General features: G+C 43.0%; 1 protein-coding gene across 3 annotated transcripts in view; it reads right to left on the bottom strand.

Annotated features, from left to right (window-relative positions):
* The window catches only part of si:ch211-247n2.1 (calcium-activated potassium channel subunit beta-2), a 75,013-nt gene that overhangs the window by 32,042 nt on the left and 15,836 nt on the right, over nucleotides 1-27,135 (bottom strand). Inside the window, exon 1 of one of the 3 annotated variants that reach the window (XM_042006994.1) lies at nucleotides 24,440-24,458. The exons of 1 other annotated variant lie outside the window; for it this stretch is intronic. Coding sequence is in view for 1 of the 2 variants with exons in the window: in XM_042006993.1 (XP_041862927.1) it covers nucleotides 19,785-19,852 (68 nt within the window). In the remaining variant the exon portion in view is untranslated. Of the gene's footprint in view, nucleotides 1-19,784; nucleotides 20,125-24,439; nucleotides 24,459-27,135 lie in introns of those variants that run through there. One more of the 3 variants, XM_042006993.1, reaches the window with a different exon arrangement.

Below are 27,135 nucleotides of genomic sequence, written 5' to 3'. Positions count from 1 at the left end.
TCGTATAATCTTACAAGTGTGCCTCAAAATTATATTTGTGAACCACAGCGTGTGCATTTGTGAAACAGATTGTGTGCATTTCCGATTCTGAAATACGAATGCAAACCAGATTGTGTGCATTTCCGATTCTGAAATACGAATGCAAACCAGAGCGTGTGCATTTCCGATTCTGAAATACGAATACAAACCAGAGCGTGTGCATTTCCGATTCTGAAATACGAATACAAACCAGAGCGTGTGCATATCCGATTCTGAAATACGAATACAAACCAGAGCGTGTGCATTTGTGAAACACCTGGCGTGAGTTCATTCTTATTGAGACTGATCTGGCCTCATAGTTGTCAGCTACTATTCGTTTGATTTCTGGACAGCAGGTGAAATATACCAGACACTGGCAAAAGCTGGTGACTAGTATGTATCATATTAGCAACAAGTAAATGTTTTTCACAATTACTTTTGATTAAATTGGCATGCATCGCAATTTCTCATGAGTTTTGTATTTGTTAATGAGAAATATCGTACAATGACTATGGTGATAGTTGACAATTATAAGTGACTTTATATTTGAATTTGTAATAATATACTCGTATGATTTTACAAAGTGCTGAAAACAACCTTGCATGTTGCAATGTATTCAAATTACCTAAAATATAATAACAAAATGTGTCAAACACAAAAGGCTGTTGTTTTAAAGCGTATCTCTTGAGTCGTTATGGAACAAAGCTGTTGCTAAAATGCATACAAACGAACCTACCTTGCATTTCAAATTTCCGAGCCTTTCTGCGGAAATTAGATTTCTGCGAGGGTGTAAGGCCTTCTGGAAGCGTGCCACTTGATTTAAAGGACAAAATCTCCTGATACAGGTTTTCATCCATAGTTGCTAGCTCTGCTAGTAGCACAAGTACTCGGTTGGAGAAAAAGTTGATGTAATTCGTGCTTATTAGCGCTGTCCAATGAGCTCAAGGAAAAGCTAATGTTCGTATTCAGACAAAAAAAAAGTAGAACGTATCGTAAAACAAATGTCTTTATAAATATATCTTTATTTATCAAATTTATCAAATATAAAGTCACATTTATTTTGTATAAATGTTTGTTTGGTTGTTTTTTGTTTCCAACTAGAATGATTTTTTTCTATTATATAAAAAATAAAAATAACCAGTATTTTCATTTTGGGCAAGCAAAAATGCCCATGTTGATGCCTGATTCTACCTTAAAAGAGCATCTGGAGGTATAAAGTACACAGAGTGTGCCTTGAATCTATAGAACATGTCTGTAATAAATAAATGAGGCCATTAAAAGCTAGATACTACATGTTTTTGCATGTAAAATAGGCACTGATCCATTTTTGGCAAGCAAAAATGCCCATGTTTATGCCTGATTTCACCTTAAAAGAGCATCAGGGGGTATAAAGTATAGACAGTGGGCTTCAAATCTATAGAACATGTCTGTAATAAATAAATGAGGCCATTAAAAGCTAGATACTACATGTTTTTGCATGTTACATGGGCCCCGGTCCATTTTGGGCAAGCAAAAATGCCCATGTTTATGCCTGATTTCACCTTAAAAGAGCATCAGGGGGTATAAAGTACACAGAGTGTGCCTTGAATCTATAGAACATGTCTGTAATAAATAAATGAGGCCATTAAAAGCTAGATACTACATGTTTTTGCATGTTACATGGGCCCCGATCCATTTTGGGCAAGCAAAAATGCCCATGTTTATGCCTGATTTCACCTTAAAAGAGCATCAGGGGGTATAAAGTATAGACAGTGGGCTTCAAATCTATAGAACATGTCTGTAATAAATAAATGAGGCCATTAAAAGCTAGATACTACATGTTTTTGCATGTAAAATAGGCACTGATCCATTTTGGGCAAGCAAAAATGCCCATGTTTATGCCTGATTCTACCTTAAAAGAGCATCAGGGGGTATAAAGTACACAGAGTGTGCCTTGAATCTATAGAACATGTCTGTAATAATAAATGAGGCCATTAAAAGCTAGATACTACATGTTTTTGCATGTTACATGGGCCCCGATCCATTTTTGGCAAGCAAAAATGCCCATGTTTATGCCTGATTTCACCTTAAAAGAGCATCAGGGGGTATAAAGTACACAGAGTGTGCCTTGAATCTATAGAACATGTCTGTAATAAATAAATGAGGCCATTAAAAGCTAGATACTACATGTTTTTGCATGTTACATGGGCCCCGGTCCATTTTGGGCAAGCAAAAATGCCCATGTTTATGCCTGATTTCACCTTAAAAGAGCATCAGGGGGTATAAAGTACACAGAGTGTGCCTTGAATCTATAGAACATGTCTGTAATAAATAAATGAGCTCATTAGAAGCTAGATACTACGTAGTTTTGCATGTGATTAATGATACTTTACCTTTGACAACATTAATAATGGCTATATTCTTAACCGAAATAAGAAAATAAAACATTGAGCCATTTAAATGAAAATCAGAGTTTATTATTACTATACTGATTCGAGAAATCATTAATACCAAATGCACTTTATATTCGAAATGCGAACACAAGGCAAATCGTATGCAGCCAAAATAGCAAAGCCCCATAGGCTACATGGCTGAATAAAGTTTAGAAAAACCTCTTCGTCTGCAAATATGTCCGTCAAAGAACTCGAGTTCCACAACAACACACGTTACCAGTTAATATGGACAAAACGTTTTGCTTGATTCCGGGGAGAGTAAACGCAGACAACACAGAAAATACGACTCTGCAGGCTGTGCGCGCTCCCGCGGGGGCTGATCAGTTTCTGGCAGACGATCACTTTATGGCACATCAGGTCCTGATCCAAATTGAGCACTAACGTTTTGCACTTACCGGTAGTGACGTACCAGCTTAGCAGCGCCGCTCCGTTTATATTTTTTTTCTTCCAAAATCCAAAATCATGTTAACATGCGTGTTTGCATGTCATCATACTTTTATGCTATTAAATGCCTTTTAAAAGGCCTCATTAGTGAAACAAAGAACCGTGGCCTCCACTGTATTAATCTATCTCAGTAGATAACAATAGAATCCATCAGCACACGTTCATGTGTCTTTGCATGTCTCCACCATACCTGTTAGTATAAAGTGCAATTTAAAACACTAATAAAACAGCTTTTAAATATGCAAAGATATCTTAACAGAATTAAAGTATGTTACATTATACATGTGTTTTATTGGTGTTTACACTGATACGTTCACGTCTGCAACAGGAAACCGATTGTACTAGAAACCATCATTTAAAATATGAAATGCAGTAATGAAGACGCTAAAACAGGGATGCAGAAAACATTTAAACTTTTTATTTAAACATTTCTCTCTTGCCACCTCCTCTTCTCCACAGCAGCGTCCTAGCCCGCAGGTGGTAAATGCCTCAGTGCCACTTCTGGCTCGGTAGTTTGATGCCACAGTGACCTACGGTGAACACAGAATGGCAGGTTATATAAAAGCAAACATTATTATGTACTTTATGGGTACTTTGCAGACGCTTATCTAAAGTGATGTACAATCAGCTACGGCTTCGTCAGCGTTACCATGGAAACGGGCCGGTTCTCTAAACCAGCGGTGTTTCCTAACCAGTTTTCAGATCAAGGACCATTTCGTTTATGCCAGAGACCCCGCAGTGCTTAATCTGGAGGTTCAACAACCATGAATAAACATGCGGAACCTATAGTATTAATCATTTTTAACACTTATAGCCCATCTACATCCGCGAAATCGGCTATAAAACTGCTAACATTTACGTTGCTAACTCTACTGCAGCCTCCAACAAATGATCAGATCCACAACTGTCATCATGGATAGACGAGATAAGAAGCATGCTGCAGTTTATATTAGAATTATGATCAAATAACTTCATACTTACAACAGTAGAAAATACCCTCCGCCTGCATCGGTACCGCTGAATCGGTGGCTGCCAGCTCTGAAAAACTGGTTGAAAGTCCCTCCCTTTCCGCTACGTCAGCAAGATGGCGTCCGTTTAGTGCGTGTAGTGTCCATCGTTTCGCACTAGATTTTTGGCCGAGTTTAGGGCAGCATCCGGGTACTTTCAGTGTTTTTACTGACGTTTCTGTGTCAGCGCACTAAGCACTTAAATGTAGTGTTTGAAGTATAGAAGTGCGCGGATTGGGACACACCCACTGAATTGAACAATGAACAATGTTAAAGTCGGAAATTACACGTATTCATCTTCGAAAATAAGCAGAACCTGCTGCTGCATGTTTTCAGTGTTCAGCAAACAGTGAGAATATTCCACACTTTGTTTTCTCCGCCGAGTTCACCTTAGCATGAACGTTATCTCAGAGTGGTCTTGAATGCAGCATCCAAGCCAATGATTGTTTCACCGAAATCATATTTAAAAAAAAGAGAGTAAATTCATGAAGCCTTAGAAACGGCCTTAGAACCAAATGGCGCTGGGCATGGATAGAAGGGGTGGAGACGACAAGCTTTTTGGGAGCTGGTGCCAGAAACTAAGAGCCAGGTAGGCCTGATTGTTTCTGTGTTGTGCTCGAAGAAGCTGGTGTAGCAACTAGTGGCAAAAAAGTTCTATGACGCCACGAAAGAGACCCGGCAGCAGTTCGCGCTCCGACATACAAGTTGTTTGCCAGGTGTTGTGTCCTAAAGTGAATTATACAGCCCCGGAAGCCCTGCCTGTTAGTGTTGTTTCACTCAGCTTCTCTGTGTCTGCGGCTCTTCTTCTCGGTGTAAAACTGACATAGTACGAGAATGCAAGTGACAATATGTCTAAATTAACAGAGAAAGTGCTTTAACGGATTTATTAACTCTGCAGATGAAGACGCGCTGTAATCAGAAACGATAACCAGGCTTGTTGCTGCTTCACTGTTTAGGTTTCATGGTTTGTCTCATGCTTGTTTATTGAAAGTATGTAAAGTCCAGTAAGAACATGATTTGTGTGTGGATTTACAAAGTTTAATTTCCACTGATGTTCATGACTTCTTTTATTTATTAGACTACATTTCTTGTTAATAAAATGCAGAATCTACATTAAAGTGGTCTGATATCAGTCAAGAGTTAAACTGTGCACATTACTGGCCAAGTAGTACCTTACACCACCTCTTATTCTTTTAAAGTAGAATTTGGTCTCAGAATAATCGTTTTAACATATCAAAAGCTGATCATGGGCCCTGTAACTGTAAATAAAACAAAAAATGTTGCTTGAAATGGCTGCAGTTTGTTCAGGTGAGACATATTTTACAGATGAATGGCATCTACTTCCTTGCATCCACTCCACAACCCTTTAAGGTGGAATGAGGCTTCAGAATGGTGGTTTTTGCCTGAGCTGAGTGAAACGACGCTAACAGGCAGCGCGCGCTCCCACGGCCGTATGATCAATTTTTGAAAGACATTCACTTTAGGGCACAACATAGCGAGATGAAACTTCCAGCTGTGGAATCTGTGAGATGTGAGCTTTCAGTAGAGGAGCCGTTTGTTCGTGTTCATGGGGAAACATCATCTGTGTTTATGTATTTTTCGGACTCTGTACCTGGTCTTTGAATTGTTTGTTGTCATAACTGTGTTTGTTGGTGATAGAAATGGTTTTACTGAGCTGGTAGCTGAGATTCTGGACTTTCTGTGGATACCACACATGTTTATAGTTACATCTACAGACCTGACGCTACACCCAGAAACCAGATGTTAACCCTTAACTCCCGGTAGCAGAGGCTGCAGGTGCAGAGGTGAAGCTAAACAGTCAAGCTAAGAATGAAAGTTTAGAGAATTTATAGCCAGAAATGTTGATAATGAAGCAGTGAAGGTGCATGGATGGAAGTTATTGTGCATATTGTGAATATTTCTCTCTCCTCACCATCTAGAAGCTGTGAGATTCTCATCCTGCTTTCTGTCTGTTCACCTGATGCTGATATTCATCACATATTGTTCCTTCTGTGTTTAGAAGGAAGCAGCTTCACAGCTTTAAATCCATCCTGCTGACTTTTTACCTTTTAGTTAGTAAATCCTGAACATTTCATCCTTCTTTCTCATAAATATGTGGTTTTATATATGAAGAAATATTTTAACTGTTGCTGTTTAAAGAGAAAACTGCTGCTAAACCTGTTTATGTGTTTAGTGCAGGGGTCTGCAGCCTTTCCAATCCAAAGAGCCATTTTTCCCTCAGCCAGCTAAATAAAACTCCTTTAGAGACGCAGATGTTACCAGACTTTTCAAAAAGGAAACTTAATATATATTTTAATGAAGAGCCACCATAGGATGTTTGTTATTTTTAAAGAACCACATTTTTATTTCCATTTTTAGGTTTTAAAAGAAAGAAAAACATAAAACCTTTCTAAAAAGAGAATAAACAGACTTTCTTTTAAGGGATGTAGATATTTGTGGAAAATGATGTAAAAGAAAAGAAAAGTCCCTGGTTTCCAACCTAATGACAAGAAAGATAGATTTAAAAAAAAATATTTTAGCCACGTATTTAGAGGCATTGTGGAAGGTCCAGAGAGACACTTCCATCTCGCTATGACCAAGATTCACCGAACCAGAGGCAGAAAAAGGCCCGATGTATGCTGCACGTTTGTAAAAGTCAGAAAACATGTCTTACCTTTGCTGTCTTGCATAAATGAAACCCACATTTATATAAAAAATAATAATAATAAATTAAAAGTTTCTCAGTGTCTTTTGAGAGCAGTTTCCTGTCCAAAAATCACAATGTTCTGCCATCTGCTTGGGTTTAGACGTAGACGAACAAACTTTAACGTGCGATTAATGCGTTAACGTGCCCAGCACTAATTTTAGGACATACAGGGTTTAAATTATTTGTGGTTTACCTGTTTCATGTGTTGGCCCAGAGTGTTGCTGCCCATCGGCAGCGACCACAACTGAAGAGTTTCTCTCTTCTCTAAATAAAAAACCGTCTTACGTCCATTTTTGACCGCTAATAATGACGCTCGAAATAACACCAGAGTTCAGATTAGGGATAAAACGCCGGGCTGTCAGCCAACACGGAGGATTCCCCGCTTCCATAAAATTCCTCTGTGATTGGTCATATTGTACCTGTGTTGCATTCACATAAGCCAGGAAATTACAAAACTACCATCTTCTTTAATGTCGTAAGGCGGCTGAGGGAATGTAAACTTATTCCTTCTGGGATGAAAACATATTCGGGGCTTGATGTGAAATGTTCGGGGCTAGAGCCGGGAACACTCAGGCCAGGCGACGCCCCTGTTGGAGGCCCCTGATGTAGTATTTGTAAACCAGAATTGACTGCATTTTCTTTATATCGCTGTAGGCCTTTTAAAGGTAAGAGCCATTTTGTGTGTAAAGATGCGATTAATTGTGATTAATCGCAGCATCTAATGCTATTAATCACGATTAAAAATTTTAATTGTTGCCCAGCACTAATATATATATATATATATTAGGTGGACACTGTGAGCTGGGTGAGCTTTCAGTGGAGGATTTCAGGGATGGTGGTGTTGAACACTGAGCTGAAGTCCACGAACAGGGTCCTCACATACGTCCCTGGAGAGTCGAGGTGATGCAGGATGTAGTGCAATCCCACATTAACGTCATCATCTGTTGACCTGTGTGCCCATGCTGTCACTTTTAAAATATTATGTTAATGAAATGTCAGGGACGATCAGTTAACTGAATATGTATGCTACTTAAAGTGGTAAATGTCATTGTTAAGCAAGACAACCAGTTTACTACTGAATATAAGCAAATATTGAACCTACAACATCAGAGTGTGCTCTTAGCTAGCCAGACAGCATTAGCTAATGCTTTCATCTCAATGTCAGAGTGTAACAAACTTAGATTTTGAAATATACAAACAAGCTCTTACTAGCATGGTAAATTATACTGTTTTATGCTTTAATTGTCTTTTGGGCTTTGTTGAAGCTTTGAGCACTTGATTTTTGTGTCTAGTTTTTTAATGGCTAGCTCACAGAATTTATTTACCGTAGTCAATTGACCATTTATAACCATGCATGCAGACAGGCAGATGTTATGTATGTCGGGGGTGGATGGGGCTTTACCGAGTTGAGGAGCTGACAACGGTTCTGCAGTAGTGTCACCATTTTTGATAGGAAAAAAGTAAAAATATGTGAGAGGGCTGCCAGTTTTATTTGAGTGAGCATTGATGGGTCTCCTACCAAAATATCAACATTGCATCAGAAAACCCTAACCCAGCCTCACAGAAAAGATGAATCGTACGTTGTATGAGTTCTTGGTTTAAATGTACCTTACCATTTTTAACAAATGAAATCCACCTTTCTTTTCTTTCTTCTTTTTTTTCTCAGTGCAGTGTGATCTAGTGTTAATTTTATCAGCCATTTTTAAATTTAGTCTCAGTTTTGGTCCAGTTTCAATCGTGCATATTAGTATTTATCACATTTAGTCAACCTCATCCTGTTTTTATTTAGTCAAGGTTTAGTCGACTATAAGTAGAGTATTTTCGTCTTTATTTTAGGCCAAGAAAACATCAATTTATTTATCTACTTTTAGTCAACAAAAACTGTAAACATTTTAGTCTAGTTTTAGTCAGGACAATCATTTTACCCTTTATCTTTTTGTATCAGCAGATAATATTGAACATTGTTTGTAGTTAGTAGAACATTGTTAAACTACATTTAACCATCCATTTAAAACTCATACTTAAAACATAACTATCCTATTTTATGCAGAAATAATTTTAGGCATTTTTATGTTTAAATGCATTAATTTATATTAATATTAATGCCAATTCAGATCAAATGTCCTTGTGATGGTAACCTGAAGACAAACAGAACAGCATTTTATGTCACCAAATAAATACATTGGTATACAAACGTCTGGAGCCGTCGTTCCCAACCTTTTTTTAACTTGGAACCCCATTTAGATATCACACTACTCTGGTGACCCCAGACATTCAAAACACAATTTTACTTATTTTATACCACATTTAGGCCATTTCATGCGTGAAAATGGAGGTTAAAGTTGTTTTGAATTAAGTGTAGTGTCTTATTTTATTTTATCTAGATGACTTGTTTTAGTACGTTTTAGTTTTTAGTTTGCATCCATGTGTAGCTGGCCAAGTGTTTTGTGTTCACTATAGTTTACTTGCAGCTCCTAGATTAGCTCATGCTTCTGTCTGCTTCAAATAAACTTTCAATATCTCATTATCTCTGACCTGCCATTCATCAGCTCAACCATCAAAACACATCAGTGTTTAAAAGCATCAATATCAGTTCCTCCTTAGTGGCTTGGTGGGATTTCCTAAAAATAACCAAATCCTCACTTTTTCCATGTAAGTTTACACCCCTCTGGAACAACCCTGACATCCTGCAAAACAAAAAGCTTATCAATTTTACTCAATGGAAAAATAAAGGAATAAAACAGTTAGAACATATAATAGAAAATTGAAACTTCTTATCATTTAATATTCTCACTTCACAATATGGAATCAGTAGCAAAACATTTTTAGAATATCACCAGCTTAAATCTGTTATATGTAAAAAATATACCATTAATCAATTAAACTTACAGCTACCTATTAGGGTGGCAGAATTCATGAATCTCAATGCCCCAAAGCTATTATCAAAAACATATAGACTATTATCCAAACTAGAAGACTCAATCTGTCTTCCAACTTCAAAATGGGAGGGTGACTTATCCAGTAACTTTAATAAAGATAAATGGTCACAAATATGTTTAAACACCTTTAAAATGACTAAAAATTCAAATATGCAACTAATACAATTCAAAATTCTGCATAGAACTCATTATACAGGACAAAGGATGTTCAGGATGGGTCTGTAACAATCAAACATCTGCACACACTGCAATGAAAACACACCTGACAACTATCTCCATGCCTTGTGGTCCTGCACACCTGTCCGCAGGTTCTGGCTTCAGGTATGTGTGGACATGTCAACATGGTTTAAATGTAATATTCCTACAATCCCCGCACTATGTCTGCTAGGTGACTTGGGTGACATTAATATGGCAATTAACTCTGCACACATGATACGCACAGCATTATGCATCGCAAAGAAAACTATCCTTGTGAACTGGAAAAACAAAAATAATCTGTGTATTCAGCAGTTTAGGAATCTCTTAGTTGACCACATCAGTAGTGAAACAATGTCTGCCTCCTCAAACAACTATTTGGCTGAATCTCATTCCTTCTGGTCCCCTGTGCTTAGTTCCATCACTTAGTGTAGGTGGAGGACTGTGACCTCGTTGCTATGGGGGTCTGAGAAATGGCCGGGAGTGACTGGTGGTTGCGGGTTCTTTGTGGTTGCCTGTGGTGCGGGACCGGGCTGCTCTGCGGTGGGGGTGGCTCTGGGTCTGGCCCCGTCGGGGGCTGTGGGGGCCAGCGGTTGGAGTCGCCTCGTGGCGGGCGGTGAGGCCACTGGTGGTGCCTGGGTTGGTGGGCGTCCGTCCTGGGCCGGGTGGCCGGGCTATTCCGGGGCGGGCTGGGCGGGGGTTCTGGGCTCTGGTGCCCGGGCTATTCCGGGGCGGGCTGGGCGGGGGTTCTGGGCTCTGGTGCCCGGGGGTGGTCCTCCTCCCTCCGGGGTGCTGGGCTCCGTGTGTGCCTGGGGTCTGGGCCTGCCCGGATGTGCTGCCGTGGTGTGGGTTGGTGCATGCCCTGGTGTCTGGTTGACACCCTGGGACCCAGGGTATGGCCCAGGGGCAGGGGGGGTGTAGGGGTTTGAAGGAGGGCTGAGTGTGATTCGGGGGATTATAGGGGGAGGTGCTGGGGTGTGAGACAGGGATGCTTGTATGTTGTGTGTGTGTGTCTATACTTTGGATGTTTGTGTGAATGGGGGGGTATGTTTGTGTGCGTGCGTATGCATGTGTTAGGATGAGTGGGGGTGTATCTGGGGAGTGAGAGTGGGAGGGTTGGATGCTGTGCGAGTGTTTATATTTTTTGGGTGGGGCTGATGAGAGGGCATATGTGAGTTAGGATGAGTGGGAGTGTGCAAGGAAATAGGTGTGTGCATGTGTTTCTGTGTGTGGTTGGGGCGGGGTTAAGTGCACCTGGGGGTGGTGGGCCGTGGGTCTGCCGCTGTCCCCATCCTCTCATTCCCCATTAGGGGTGTGGGAGGGTGGGTATTTTCTGGGGTGGGTGGTGGCTCACTGGCTGCGGTCCCTGAATGGCCCGGTCGTGGGGGGCCTCTCCTGGCCTGTCTTGCCCTGGGGGGCCTCCTGGGGAGCGGGGGTGCCTAATGCCAATAGAGGCTCATCATCCAGAGGGAAGTTTGCTTCCCTCTGGACGTACATCCCCGGACCCCTCTTACTTCCCGCTCTCTCTGTCTCACACACACACACACGTAGGGAGTTGGGAGGCGTGGAGCCATGCGGGGTGGAATGGAGGAGACCATTCAGTGGTCTCCTTGGATGCACCCCGTGGCTACTCGCCTCTCAGTTTTAATTGCACCGAGACACCAAAACACAAGAAACACAACACACAAACAACACCTGGGGGGCATGGCATGCGGTGCATGGCGGGCGGGGCCACTTAGGTGGCCCGGCTCCCGGCTCATTGCAGTCACTGCCCCTCAATTTTAATTGCACACAACACACACTACATAAACAGTCAGGAGCAGGGAGGGAGAGGGTATTGGGGACCTCTTACACCCCTGCTCCTCCTGTGTGTGGCTGGGGGCGGGGGGGGGTGGGGGGGTTGCCCTGGGGCCGGGTCCCGGGGTGGCTGCGCTGGTGGGCTGGGGAGTCCCCCACGGGGCATGGTGGGTGGGTTGTGTGTGGCGTGACTGTGTGGTGGTGAGTGATTGTGGGTGCGGCACGGGGGAGGGTGTGAGTGTGGGGTTATATGGGGTGCAGGTTGAAGTAGATGGGGAGTGGGGGGAGGGGGCCGATAGCACCCTGGTTCCCGGGGTGTGCGGCTGGAACATCGGGGTGTGTGCTGGCCTACGCCGGGTGGCTGCCTGGGGGGGCCTGGTCCTCCTAGGCATGTTGCGGGCCCTCTGCCTTTGGGGGGTGGGGCGGCCACCTCTGGGCTCCTGTAGCCCTGGGCCCTTCGCTTGGGCTGCCCTGGGTGGCCGGTCCCTGGCGGGGCCGGCGGCTGCTGATCTTGGCCCACTGGGGCCTGTGCCCCGGGACCATGGGGGGCTTTTGCTGGGGCTCTCCTCTGCAGCCCTTCGGGTGGGGCTGGAGTCGTCTTTGTGGTGCGGTGGCTTGGGTTGGTGCTCCGGGTCTGCTGCTGAGGGCCCGGCCCAGGCCCTGGTCTGCCTCTGGCCTCCGTGGAGGCGAGGTCGCATTTGCATGATCTCACTCACCACTCTTCATCACTGATCACTCCTTGTTTCTCATGCTCTGCATGCTGACACAGTCACTGAGTTGTCCAGTGGGTTTTTAATACTAAGTGATAATTATTAATTTTTTTTTTTTTTTGTATTTTTCCTGTGAGTTAGTATCTGGTCGCTGTTATGTCTTTTTGATTTGGTTATTATTTAAAAACTCTTAATGACTGGCAGCCCTGTTTTTTCTGTGTGTGTGTTTCTGTTTTTGTAAAAGTTGTAGGAAATTTTCTGGTGTGTTCATGTACAGGTGTAACAGTTTGTTGTCTGGTGATGGTGTGGATTGAAGGGTCGTTTCCTTCTGTCTGTGATCTTTTTGTCTCCTTTCTTCTTTCCCTTTTGCTCTTTTTGCTATTTTCCATCTTTTTCTGTCCCCTCCGGTCAGGTCCAGCAAGATTACATAGATTCCGTGATTCAAAGTAAATAAATAAATAAATTAATCACATTATCAAGAGGAGCCTTACCCATAGGCCTCCCCTTGGCAGAGCAAATTTGTTCAGCACGATACAGCAATCAGATTATCATTTTGCTTGCTATGATGCTGGACAGGACAAGTTAAAAAAAAATAAAATAAATAAATAAATAAATAAACTTTCAATCCTACTCAAAACATAGTTGCCCGGCCAGTAGGGCTGCAACTACTGACATTCTGATGGTCGATTAGTTACCGACTATTAAAACAACTAGTCGACTAATCGGATTATGTATCTCATGATTATTATAAATGGATCTTATTTCACTTTCAGCTTTGAAGTCTTGCATGAGGTTGTTAAGTAAGTCCGACATTCCTCCTCTTTAAATGTTCGAGCGTTGCAGACGTACTTCCGTGGTACACAAGGTCCGCTTCACAAACCTCACATGTATTTAATTTATTTTGTAAGTTTAACGTGAAGTTTTCCCAGACTTTTGACGTTCTCTGCCACCGTTTTCCTCCCTGGTCCGCCACCATAATTTTCACCTGGCGGACTTTATTGCGCATGTGCAACTCTCTGCAGAGATTAAAAAAAAAGACGATGTCTCCCTCTGTATTTTTCCCCCTTTTTTGCGCATGTGGATTGTGCAACTCTCAGCAGAGATAGGATTAGAAGACGATGTCTCACTCTGTAGTTATTTTGTTTTTTTTTTGCCGACAATAGTCGTCAAATAAATTCGTTGTCGACTATTAATGTCGACCATTGTCGACGTCGACTAATCGTTGCAGCCCTACCGGCCAGCATAACGTATCTAAGTTAGCATAAATTTAAATTCACACACAATATCAGCACTGACTCCACATTGAAGAGTAAACTATGTTCATTCACGTCAGTCTCCAAAAGCCCCAATACTACCAGAAAACACCCCTAGATTTGTTGCTAGTCGCTTTTGTGAAAAAAAGTCATTAGAGGGGTCTGAAAACTCGCTAAATATAGTGACAAAGTCGCTAAAATGGCAACACTGAGGGGGTGTGTCACTGTGTGTGGCGGCGGCGGAGAAGGCTGAGGAGAGAGGATTTGACAAAATCATATTGTATAATAATATAATTTTCGTCTCGTCATTGTGAACTAAAATGTCCATAGATTTTAGTCCAGTTTTTATTTAGTGAACGACATTTTTGTCTCATCTTTATTAGTCTACGAAAATGTATTCTGATTTATTCCCAGTTATTGTTTATTAATAGGGGTCTTAGTCTCATCTAGTCTAGTTTTCGTCCGGTGAAAAATGTGCATTGACAAAAATATTTTTGTTTAGTTTTCGTTAACAAAATTAACACTAGTGTGATCTCAGTTTCAAATGTTAATCACATTCATCCCTTTTTAAAGGGTCTTTTTTATTAAGCAAAGTGTCAGTGAATACAATACAGATATGCAACATTTTCATCTTTTTTTTTCGCCCAAACACACAAGACAGAAAATCACAAGCAGCCAGCTGAGTTCATAAGTCTGAGTTCATTATAATGCAGGTACACATTGTGATGGCTATCAGAAACTGTGACCTAGATCACCCCTCTTACGGTCTGGACCCTTCTCAGCTGTGGGGTCACTAACCACGGTCCGCTTGTTAGTGACCTCTGGTGTAGAGTTTTCACTAGAAGTGTCACACTAGTATTTATAGATAGATTCACAGCTGACATAGGCAGAGGTGAGCAGAAAGGCTTCTGCATGCTAAATGCATCAAGAGGTAAGATATACAGTGGAGTCAGTCAGCTGATGTGAGCCAAGCTGAGCTGCAGTCCAATGACCAATGTTCAGACCACATCAGCTCAGGACTGGCTGGACTGACCAATGAGCGATGCTTCAAGACATTCACCAGTCATCTGGGGGGATCCCGAGGCATTCCCAGGCCAGCCGAGAGATGTAGTCTGTCCAGCATGTCCTGGGTCTTTCCTGGGGCCTCCTCCTGGTGGGACGTGCCTGGAACACTTCACCAGGGAGGCGTCCAGGAGGCATCCAGCCAGATGCCCGAGCCACCTCATCTGGCTCCTCTCGATGCGGAGGAGCAGCAACTCTACTCTGAGCCCCTCCCGGATCACTGAGCTTCTCACCCTATCTCTAAGTGAGAGCCCGGCCACCCTGCAGAGAAAACTCATTTCGGCTGCTTGTATTCGTGATCTTGTTCTTTCGGTCACTACCCACAGCTCGTGACCATAGGTGAGGGTAGGAACGTAAATCAACCGGTAAATCAAGAGCTTTGCCTTTTGGCTCAGCTCCTACTTCACCATGACAGACGCTGCATCACTGCACCGATCTGCCTGTCGATCTTCTGCTCCATCCTTCCCTCACTTGGGAACAAGACCCTGAGATACGTGAACTCCTTCACTTGGGACAGGACCTCGTTGCCGACCCAGAGAAAGCACTCCACCCTTTTTCGGCTGAGGACCATGATCTCGGATTTGGAGGTGCTGATTCTCATCCTAGCCACTTCACACTCAGCTGCAAATCGCTCCAGTAAGAGCTGAAGTTCATGGTCTGATGAAGCCAACAGAACCACATCATCTGCAAAGAGCACCTGCACAAGGGGCCATACAGGGCAAGTGCAGTGTGAGCTGGGCGCGGGGACCCTGGCGGTCTGATCCTCGACTCCAGAAACTAGCTCTAGGGACGTGGAATGTCACGCCTCTTTGCCCCATCTCCAGGCGCTACGTAGGTCTGCAGAGGCTTGACGCACACCTCTTCCAGACCTGACGTGCACCTCTGCTATGCAGATGGTTATGTGGAGGTACTCCCTTGTGATTGGTCAGTTTGGGATCACCTGTTGGATCTTCTCGCTGAATTTGTGTGGTAACCAACATTTTTAAAAACAATAACCAGTGGATCGAGTTGATGATAGGCTGATTGAATTATTTCTGCTTTCTTCCACAAACTAATAAAGACACTGAACTATACTGGATGCCATTGTTGTTTTAAAACAGAAAATATGTACCGGAACTTAAATGAATCATCAAAAGAACTTCAACCTGGTGAATTTACCTGCCGATATCACCCCTGCTGCCACCTTCAGATTAGGAGGAGAAACTGCAACACAACACGAAAACAATACATACCCCCTACGCCCGAGTGCGAAAGCAAACTCAACAGCATCAGGAGTAGTCGGTCGGAGCAGAGGAAGTTGCTGTGAGAAAAACTTCCTGTTTAGCGGTGAATGTTTTGCTACCAGCTTTAGCAATAAATACCACACAACTCTGCTAGTTCCAGCAGAGTCCGTGCCTGCTTCACCACTGCTGGGTAAAGTGAAGGGAGCTAAGCCTGAAGCTACATTCAACATAGCTCTTTTAAATGTCAGACCACTGTCAAACAACTTTTTCATTATTAATGATCTGATTGGTGGTCTGGTGGTTAGCACCGCAGCCTCACAGCAAGAAGGTCACTGGTTCAGTCCTCGGCCAGGGGAGGTTCGAACCTGAGGGTGGTGGCCTTTCTGTGTGGAGTTTGCATGTTCTCCTTGTGTATGCGTGGATTCTCTCTGGGTTCTCTGGCTTCCTCTCACCGTCCAAAGACATGCATGTTATAACCTAAATTGTTATCACTCTAAATTATCCCTAGGAGTGAGTGTGTGTGTGTGAATGGTTGTCTGTGTTGGCCCTGCAATGGCCTGTACCCTGCCTTTCACCTGTTAAAATGCTGGGATAGGCTCCAGCTTACCCGTAAGGGACTAAACATAAAAGAGTATGATTGATTTTAGATAACATCCACTGTCTCTTTTTAACTGAAACTTGACACTGATGCACAAGTTATTCTCACCGAGGCTCCCCCACCAAATTTAGATTTTTATTTTCTATCGGGAGGTAAAAAAAGGCGGTGGTTGCTCAACAATATCAGCACAAAAAATCTGATTAACTAAATATTCAACATTTGAGCATCATTCGTTTTTAACAACCTGCCTGTTTAATGCATTACAGTTTATAGCCCACCAAGCCCTCTTTCCTGTTTAATTAAAGAATTTTCAGATTTCTTTTATCAGCCGTACGCATTAAATACAATCAGATCTTAGTAACCTACATATCAATAACAGGAGTTTTTAAACATTTTGAATAGTATGGGTTTTAAACGGCATGTTACACAGCCTACTTACAACAGAGGACACACCCTGGACCTGGTCCTAACCTATAGCCTGTCCACTGGTGTGTCCTCTGTTGTTGACATGGCTGTGTCAGACCACCGTGTGTTTTATAACATCAACAGTTTTAGCCAACAGGAGACTCCAATGAGAACTGTGAGGAAATGATATATTACTCCTGAAGTGGCTACAAATTTTATTGAGATTTTAAACCAAACTCCTGCTCAGATTTTACCTGCATCATGTGATTTTATCGTTGACCATTTTAACAACAAACTAAAATCAACCATTGACTTAGCAGCTCCACTTAAAACAAAAATATCAGGAACTAAATCCAGAACACCATGGAGAAGCCAGGAAATGAGAGTTAAAAAGAAGCTGCAGGAGAGCAGATAGGAAATTGAGAAAAGCAAAAGTCATGAAATTTTAAGGGAACTCAAAATCCAGAAAAATTCAGTAAAACAGGCAAAACAACGCTACTTCTCAAATCTCACCACAGATAACAAAAATAACGAAAAAAAAAAATCATTTTTAAAGACATTGATCTTTTAATAAACGCAGATTTTAACAAGTCCTCATTGCCTGCATAAGATGCTGCATGGGAGGACCACTTCAGAAACAAAATAAATGCCATTAGACCCAATGTTTTATCTTAATAAAATGTTGATTTTAACAGACCTGAAGCTTTGTTTTTACCTGAGGAAACACTGGAGAGTTTTGTCCTGGTTGATGCAAAGATGCTTAGTCGAGTTTTGTCCCAACTAAACCCAACAACCTGCCTTTTAGACCTAATTCCCACATCACTTTGAGCCTGAGCTTTTAAACATAGTAAATTACTCTTTTCAGACACACACACACACCTTTAAAACGGCAGTAGTGAGGCCCCTTCTTAAGAAGAGTCATTTAGATCAAAACATTCTTGATAACTACCGACCTGTATCCACCCTACTGTTTGTAAGTAAAATGACAGAAAAACCTGGGTCTGGTTCTGGAAACCACAGTACGGAGAAGTAAGTATGGATCCTTAGGAATCCATGAATTAAAATGTGGGGTTCCGAGGGCAAGAGAGAGATCGTTTTACCGAAATTACAACATTTTAAACCCTGTCAGTATGTGAGAAATCTGGGTGTTCTTTTTGACTATGAGCTGGATTTTACTCCACACATCAGAAATATAACATAAACTGGCTACTACTTTGTGTGTGTATACATGTGTTTGCGTGCGACAGTGTCTGAAAGAGACTATAATGATTGTTTTTGTAATTGCTATGTTATCTATTTTGGTGTGTAAAGGCCTGTTTTATTTTAATATGTATGATTTTTTTTGTGTGTGTGCTGTTCAGGTCCTTTGTGTTGCCTTCGGCATGCAAACCGCTTTATAAATAAAGTTTGATTTGATATATACAGTATTGTGCAAAAGTTTTATGCAGGTGTGAAAAAAATGCTGTAAACTAAGAATGCTTTAAAAAATATAAATAACGATTGTTTATTGTTATCAATTTACAAAAAGTGAGCAAACAAAAGCAAAATCTACAATAATATTGGAAGTTACCTCCCTTTCCCTTCAAATCAGCATAAATTGGTACAGTATATAGTATATAGTATACTTGCAAAAATGTAGGAATTTTGTAGAATTGTAGTCAGTGGTCAGCCAAGGGAACTTAGTGCAGCAGATGAAAAATACATCAAGCTTATTTCCCTTGTAAAATTAGAAGATGTCCAGCAGTACCATCTTTCAGAACTGGCAGAATTTGGTCGGACCCTGGTATGTCCATCTACTCTAGAAGTCCGGCCAGAAGTGGCTTCATGGAAGAGTTGCAGCCTTAAAGCCAAACCCCTGACATGGAAACAAGGCCAAACGACACAACTATGCACATATACAAAGGAATCGAGTGCAGGAAAATGGCAGCATGTGCTCTGGACTGATGAGTCAAAATTTGAAAATTTGGCTGTAGCAGAAGGCAGAAGGCTGGAGAGCGGTACAATAATGAGTGTCTGCAGGCAAGTGAAGCATGGTGGAGTTTCCTTCAAGTTTGGGGCTGCATTTCTGCAAAATGAGTTGGAGATTTGGGCAAGATTAATAATGTCATCATTGCTGAGAAATACAGGCAGATACTGGTCCATCATACAGTACCACCAGGGGGGCGTATGATTGGCCCCAGTTTTTTTCTGCAACAGGACAACAACCCCAAACTTACAGCAAAGGTCATTAAGAGCCATTCAGTGTAAAGAAGAACAAGAAGTCCTGGAAGTGAGGGCATAGCTCCCACCTGATCTCAACATCATCTAGTGTGTCTGGGATTACATGAAGAGACAGAAGAGGTCTACATCCACAGAAGATCTGTGGTTAGTTCTCCAAGGTGTTTGGAACAAGCTACTAGCTGAGTTCCTGTAAACACTGTGTGTAAATGTAATTAGAAGAGTTGGTGCTGCCCCTGGGCAATATGTTTGACATTCCTTGTTTAAAGCATAAAAGCAGGATACCAGAGCACCATTCTCTGGACCATTATTAACCAATGATAGAAGCCAGCAGAGGCCTGGACATATCAACACTCCAGCAACAGCTCGTGCAACAGAACAGAGTTGGATGAATCGATAGCAGGAGATGATGGGCTGAGCATTGTGGAGTTTTTACATGGTAGCAGGTCTTTTCATCAGGTTTCTGTTACAGGTATGAGGTCAGGACATCAACCACACAGACATCTAACAGGTAGCAGCAGGGGGTTCTTACAGATATACCACAGTCATACTATTTCTTAAATCAAAATGAATAATAAGCTTAGGTCTCATTACAATGCAGCATTACCAGCAGTCTTCTGGATAAAGTAAGCACCAGTCTAAAATCCTCTACATCTAGGAGAGAAATCTCCTACAGCATAACACAAAAACTAAACAAACTAATTCTTCATGTACGGGTGGAAAATCAAAGAAAGCCAAGATTTGACAGGAACTTGTGACGATATAAGAAAAACTCACCTTATTTCTAACGATGGTGTTGAACAAAGATCTACTGTGAAACTGTCGGAGCAGTTGTCCCCTGACATGGCACGTTCCACTCCTCAGCACCTCCTCCCATCAGCATATTATTCACCTTTACCCAAACTGAGTCTGACTGCTGCCCCAATAAACAGACATAAACACGCTCAACAGTCCTCTAATAGTCCGGCAAGAAGCTCAGAGATTTCATGACATAATCTGTTAACATGTCCTTCAGAGCAGGAGACTGAGAAAGCAGGGGCTGATCAATACTGAGCTACCATATGATGAGCTTAGCCTGGTGGTCCTGACGGCACTTCTGTCCCAAGTGTCAGCTCTCTGTGGCTGAGTTGACGTCAGCTTCGTCTGTCCGTGGGAATGTGGGAGGTGGCTGCTTGTGTGGGACTGGGCTGTGGTTGAGTGGGGAGGGAAATTATATACCAATAAATGTTACAACAAAACACCTTTGTTAATGTCACCATGCCCTACTCTGTAAAAAAAAGTTGCTAAACAAGTTGACTAAAATTTAAAAAGGCAACCAGCTGCAAAAATGTTTTTTTCTTTAACTGAACTCAACTCAGGGGCTCTGCTGTGTGAAGCTAAATCAGAGATCAACAACCTTTTAGAGCCCAAGATGTCTTACATCAGCATGGGTGACTCTGCTGAAGTGTGAAACAAACTGTCCGGATGATCCTCACAAGTTCAGGCTTTTTATTCAGGCTAATTGTAATTAACGTGGATCAAACACTTTGGTCCAGCTTTCAAACAACAGTGACCAAGAACGTACTGTAGCACTGTTATAGTAAGGCCATCATGTTTTGTTTATAATATCACATCACGACTTATATTCTTAAACTATTATTTTTGGTGTCTCAAAAAACAGAAACATGTGACCTGTTTCCCTATCTGAGGAAATAATAAAGAAAACACTTGCAGTGGCCAGATCATACAAACTACCTATTACCCATTTCATGTGTTTAGCAAATGAACTTTCAGGTCAGAGCAGTTCTGTGTTTCGTGCATAGATACTGATCCATCACAAGGCCACACTGATGCTGTCTTGTTACTTAAATCCGTGTGATGGCTGTGACTGAACACTGTGAGGGCCTTATAGTTTGGCTCATAACTACAGCCGGTCTGAGGCAGTCTGTGAGGTGTCTGTCAGAACGTCCTGAACTTTGATTTGATCTTTTCATCTGTGAAAATGCCTTTTCACAGAGGTCAGTGGATCCAAAGTAGGCTCTCATTTTTAATGCACATGCGCTGAGGAAAGGAAAGTTCTCTCTGCTGACGAGTCCTCAAAAGTCACTGTTGATCTGGCTTTTAGCTCCACAACATTCTGCAAATCAACCATTTCCATGTTAGTTCCACATGGCAAAGCAAAGACCTGCTGGAATCTGGCTGCTCCTCCTCTATACTAACAGGCAGGAATGGGTTTGAGACAAGTGCAGCTTCCATGCTGCCTAACTCACCAAACAGCAACTAAATCTCTTCAGTTTATCCAGGTACACACAGCACTGCTCAGGGTGAAAATCATGTGACATTTTCTCCAGGCTGGAAAGTTTGTCTGCATCCCTTTCTTGAGATGTGTGGTCCAGATACTGAGCTTGGCCTTGAACGCATTCACAGCGATTATCATGTGGGGAAGGTGTCGGTCTTTTCCCTGCAGCTCGCTGCTGAGTTCAGTTTTGTTGTCTGGTCAGTCAGAAACTCCAGGTCCAGTAGCCATGCATCATCTGATAGTTCCTCGTCATCCTCGTTCCTTGTTGATAAAAACATCTTTATTTCAGGCAGCAGGTCAACAAAACGCTGTATGCTGCCACGACTCAACCACCGAACATCACCATGGAGAAGCAGCTCTCCATACGCGAGTCCAGCTCATCCAACAAAAAGGCGACGCTGAAGCGCTTTGCTCGAATCGAGTTTACCAGTTTGACCACCAGTTTCATTACATGAGAGAAATCCAGAACTTTGCTAGCCAAGGCTTGTTAATCACACAACGATAATTAATGAAGTCGGGAAAATCCGTATCGTTACGACACAGTGCTATAAAACCAGTACACAGCGCACATTGCGGGTGCCCCATCTGTAGCCAACAGTTTATAAATAAGATGTTAATTTCACTGACGTAGTTTTTTAAGACGTAAAAATTCTCACCTCTTATTCTTTGCTTTAAATGGAGAAGAGTGACGTCATCTTTGGCTGTGTAATCCTGGAAAGCCATTCTGACAAACACAAGCTAAGCTGTGTCCATTACATCCAGAAATTCATCGAACTGCAGCCAAAAATGTACGCAGAGCGACAAATCCTCCAGAACCTGTTGATCCACGTCCTCAGACGGAACCTCCACCCTCCTCCAGAACCTGTTGATCCACGTCCTCTGACGGAACCTCCACCCTCCTCCAGAACCTGTTGATCCACGTCCTCAGACGGAACCTCCACCCTCCTCCAGAACCTGTTGATCCACGTCCTCAGACGGAACCTCCACCCTCCTCCAGAACCTGTTGATCCACGTCCTCAGACGGAACCTCCACCCTCCTCCAGAACCTGTTGATCCACGTCCTCTGACGGAACCTCCACCCTCCTCCAGAACCTGTTGATCCACGTCCTCTGACGGAACCTCCACCCTCCTCCAGAACCTGTTGATCCACTTCCTTTGACGGAACCTCCACCCTCCTCCAGAACCTGTTGATCCACGTCCTCTGACGGAACCTCCACCCTCCTCCAGAACCTGTTGATCCACGTCCTTTGACAGGATCTCCACCCTCCTCCAGAACCTGTTGATCCACGTCATCTGATGGTACCTCCACCCTCCTCCAGAACCTGTTGATCCACGTCCTCAGACGGAACCTCCACCCTCCTCCAGAACCTGTTGATCCACGTCCTCTGACGGAACCTCCACCCTCCTCCAGAACCTGTTGATCCACGTCCTCTGACGGAACCTCCACCCTCCTCCAGAACCTGTTGATCCACGTCCTCTGACGGAACCTCCACCCTCCTCCAGAACCTGTTGATCCACTTCCTTTGACGGAACCTCCACCCTCCTCCAGAACCTGTTGATCCACGTCCTCTGACGGAACCTCCACCCTCCTCCAGAACCTGTTGATCCACGTCCTTTGACAGGACCTCCACCCTCCTCCAGAACCTGTTGATCCACGTCATCTGACGGTACCTCCACCCTCCTCCAGAACCTGTTGATCCACGTCCTCAGACGGAACCTCCACCCTCCTCCAGAACCTGTTGATCCACGTCCTCTGACGGAACCTCCACCCTCCTCCAGAACCTGTTGATCCACGTCCTCAGACGGAACCTCCACCCTCCTCCAGAACCTGTTGATCCACGTCCTCTGACGGAACCTCCACCCTCCTCCAGAACCTGTTGACCCACTTCCTTTGACGGAACCTCCACCCTCCTCCAGAACCTGTTGATCCACGTCCTCTGACGGAACCTCCACCCTCCTCCAGAACCTGTTGATCCACGTCCTTTGACAGGACCTCCACCCTCCTCCAGAACCTGTTGATCCACGTCCTCTGACGGTACCTCCACCCTCCTCCAGAACCTGTTAATCCACGTCCTCTGACGGAACCTCCACCCTCCTCCAGAACCTGTTGATCCACGTCCTCTGACAGTACCTCCACCCTCCTCCAGAACCTGTTGATCCACGTCCTCTGACGGAACCTCCACCCTCCTTGTGGCTGTTCCAGCGGTGCAGCAAGGAGTCCGGCTTTTATGTGTTCTTGAAGTTGCTGCAAACAGTCTCTGCAGTGACGTCATTGTTCCTTTAACCAATCCCAGTCTGTAAAAGGCTTCTTGTGTTTAGCTAAAATGTGGCTAACACCAAATGACGCTTTAGTTGCAGCCTCATTTAGAGAAGCGACTGATAAACTTTTAGCTCCTGAACTTTCTTGGTGTAGATTGAGCTCTTTGGTGGAAAACTGTCTTTGGATTTCTGGTGGTTGGTGCTGTGGTGCTGCTTCAAATTCCCTCCAAATTCCCTCGAAACATTTGTTTCTGGTCTCACAGCACGCACACACACTTGTCTTTAACCAAGCTGAAAAGAAATTCCTCCTCCCATTCAGGATGGAAATTGTAGGTTTTTGCTTTGCTTTGTGGGGCCTCCATCATGCTAGCTAACTGTGTAACAACACCCTCTCACCAGGGTGCCTTATATTGATTGTTGCAACAGTAAACGTTATGGCACTCTTCTCTTATCTTATTGGTCACTCCACTGCAGCGCTACACGGAAAAAAAACAAAGTGGATTAAAAGATAGATGCTTGTAAAACCGAGTATTAATCAGAGGAGCGGGACCTTCTCACCTTGATAAAGCTGTTAATCCGAATGTATGTAACCCGGTTGGTGAATGCTTGGAAGGGAAGGTGGAATTTACCGGGGTAAAAAAACGCCTGTTGGATAGTGGATCCATGGTTATGACTTTAACTCAAAGTTTTTAACTAAAAGAGAATTTTTCTCATTTGTCTGATAGTGCACTTAAAGACTGTAGCTGGTTTGGTTTAAATGCTGCCAATGGGTTAAAAATCCCTTTTGTACTGCAGTTGTTTCCAGTCAGGAAGTCACTACAATGGATACTCATTTGCAGTTGCTTGAGTTTGAAAATCTGCATGAAAGAGAGACAAGTCAGGGATTTGCTGTTACCGCAAGGTGCTTGCAAAGGATGACCTAGATGTGGGTGGCACCAGCTTAATAACACATGGTGTTGCAAGAAAGTCTGGCTGCAGAGCTCCACTGGAGACGGTTCTGGTGCAGGCTCCACTCTCAGGTCCCCGCCCCTACAGGGCAGGAAGAAACAAAACATTTTCAAAATAAAATGCACAGACAATTCGCCCGGTGTGTTTTGACCCCGTCTTGCTGTCTGGATCACGCTATAAATAAAATTAAGCACAATGATCAAACAAGTGAATGGAAAACAACATAAAAAATAAAACCTTATAAAAAATGTATTCACTCTGCTACAAGTTCAAGCTAAACAGTTCATCAAACCGGACGCACTTGAACTCAGACCTGATCGTTCGAAGAGATCCTGCTGATCCAGAATCTCTTTCGGATATTGATCGTTTACTCCAAAGTTCGTTCCCTTCAGTTCGCGGTCCTGGTTCTTCACCTACTCCTTCTGTTTGAAGCTGACGAACTTGGCTGGTCTTGGTCTGCTGGACCCGGGTTTCCTCCCGCCCAGATGATGGACTCTGCGAAAGGAGATGTTTTCCACTGTTTCCTCCGGGAGCTTCAGGTGAGTTTGGATGAAGTTTTTCACGTTTTGTCCTCCTCCGTCTGCTCTGGAATCCCTGCAAATACCAGATCCTCTCTCATGCTCTGCCCCTGCAGATCGATCACCGTTTCTTTTATCTTCTTATTTTCCTCAGAGTGTCGGGTCAAACCTTCTGAGAGGGATTTTACTGACTGGTGATGATTTGGCAGTTTTATTTAACATTGTGTTGCTTTAAACAATAACAACAAAAAAGTATAACATGAAGAAGGTGGAGACATTAGGAGAAGTAGACCACAGAGTCAGATGTTGGTCTGAGTCGGACAGCATCAGGAATGTCAGCTCCGAGGAGGAGTTATTCACGCTGAACTCACTCCACCAACTCTGTAAGAGCTGATTGATTGTGAAGAAAAATAGATTTTTCTGATTTCATGAATGGAAGTAGTGTGAAATCAGCTGTCATATTGTCTCATATCTATCTCTGGATTCTGAATCTGATCAGATCCAAATCATATTGTGGACGAATTATTATTATTAGCAAAGACTGAATATTGTATCAGGATCAAACTTAAAAGTTACATCCCTGCCCCCTACCAGAGAGCATGTTAGAAATAGTAGAAAATGAGTGAGTGGCTGTATGTTTGGACATGCAGCTAAAACCACAGGCCATCCAAGAGAAAAAATATTTTAACGGTTTTTAAGTTAAACAACAACAATCTCAGAAAAAGTAAAGTAGTTTGTGATACATTGAGGAACCTGGTGCAGACTCAGCATGGGAACCATGTTGGCCACTGTCAAGCTACATCCACACGGAGATGGAGCCTGTTTTGTTTTTAAAAGTTTTCTGTAAAGACAGAAATCTATCCATAAATATGAGAAGTGCTGTTGTATATGTACTAGGCCTGTAAGTGAAATGTGATAAATAATGCTGTTATCATGGATCATGGTGGATTTACCAGATAGAGGCTCTGAATAAAACTACATTTAGTGGCTGGATTGTAAACCTTCTGGACGGGATAGAAATGCCTAGAAAACTTCCGTAGATCAACTAAAGGGTAGCTATCTATCGGTTTACCCTACAGAGCTACACACCACCTCTCCTGAGACGCTGGTGGTGGTAGAAAAGATGAAGCTTGGCAGTGCCGGAGATTTGGAGAAGTTAAAGTGATAAAACTCGGATTTACATTTACCAGAACAGAAGGCTATATGCTACAAGTACTGGTTGCAGGACAATATGATGATAAGGAAGTTGTTCTGTTGCAGGGGAACCCACTGGTATCTATAAACAAACTACACATATAGACAACTTTTTTCTCACTTTTCTTGTTGGTATCAACAAGAACAGCATGTACCATTAAAGCCACAGGAGGATTGTTCTCTGCTGTAGTCAAACAGTCTGCAGTAAACATATACACTCACATACTGTCCAAATACTGAAGCTGACCTCTACTGCGTCTTTAGACACATACCACACAAACACATGCATTCACTCACACACATATGTACTGTTTCTCCAGCAGGTCATGAGCAGAAACACTTGTCTCTGTCTGACACATTAACCACAGCGCATGCCGGGAAGGCAGCTTAGTCAGGTGGCATGGTGTTGGCACAGGTGCTGCAGCTCTCTGTGGCAAGGCTGGGCTCGCATGCCTTCACAAGAAACACTCAGTGGAGTTTACTCTGACCCTGCAGCAAGTCAAGCCTCTAACTAACCTTCAATGTCTGGATTTATGTCCGGGCCACTTTTCAGGACTGTTTTCTTTGTTTTTTTGAAAACAGATTTATGTTCCCACAACATGACTGACAAAAGGAGACACGAACACACACACACACACACACACACACACACACACACACACACACACACACACACACACACACACACACACACACACACACACAGAGTGTGTTTCAGGAGTGATGTAATGCTTCTCTTTCTGGAAGGTTATTTGGATGGCATCTGTGTGTGTGTGTGGCGTGCAGCTGTCTCTTTGTGACTGACGGCTGAACACAGTGACACAAGGCAGCTTTGTTCAAAACTCCAAGCTTATAACCTAAATGAAGCTCTTTAAGAAGCTTTATGGATATGTTTTTCTACTTTTTTAATTAGACAATGACCAAATAATGA

Source organism: Melanotaenia boesemani, chromosome 14 (assembly GCF_017639745.1).
Source record: "Melanotaenia boesemani isolate fMelBoe1 chromosome 14, fMelBoe1.pri, whole genome shotgun sequence".
Classification (NCBI taxonomy): domain Eukaryota; kingdom Metazoa; phylum Chordata; class Actinopteri; order Atheriniformes; family Melanotaeniidae; genus Melanotaenia; species Melanotaenia boesemani.
This window is presented reverse-complemented; position numbering and strand designations above follow the sequence as displayed.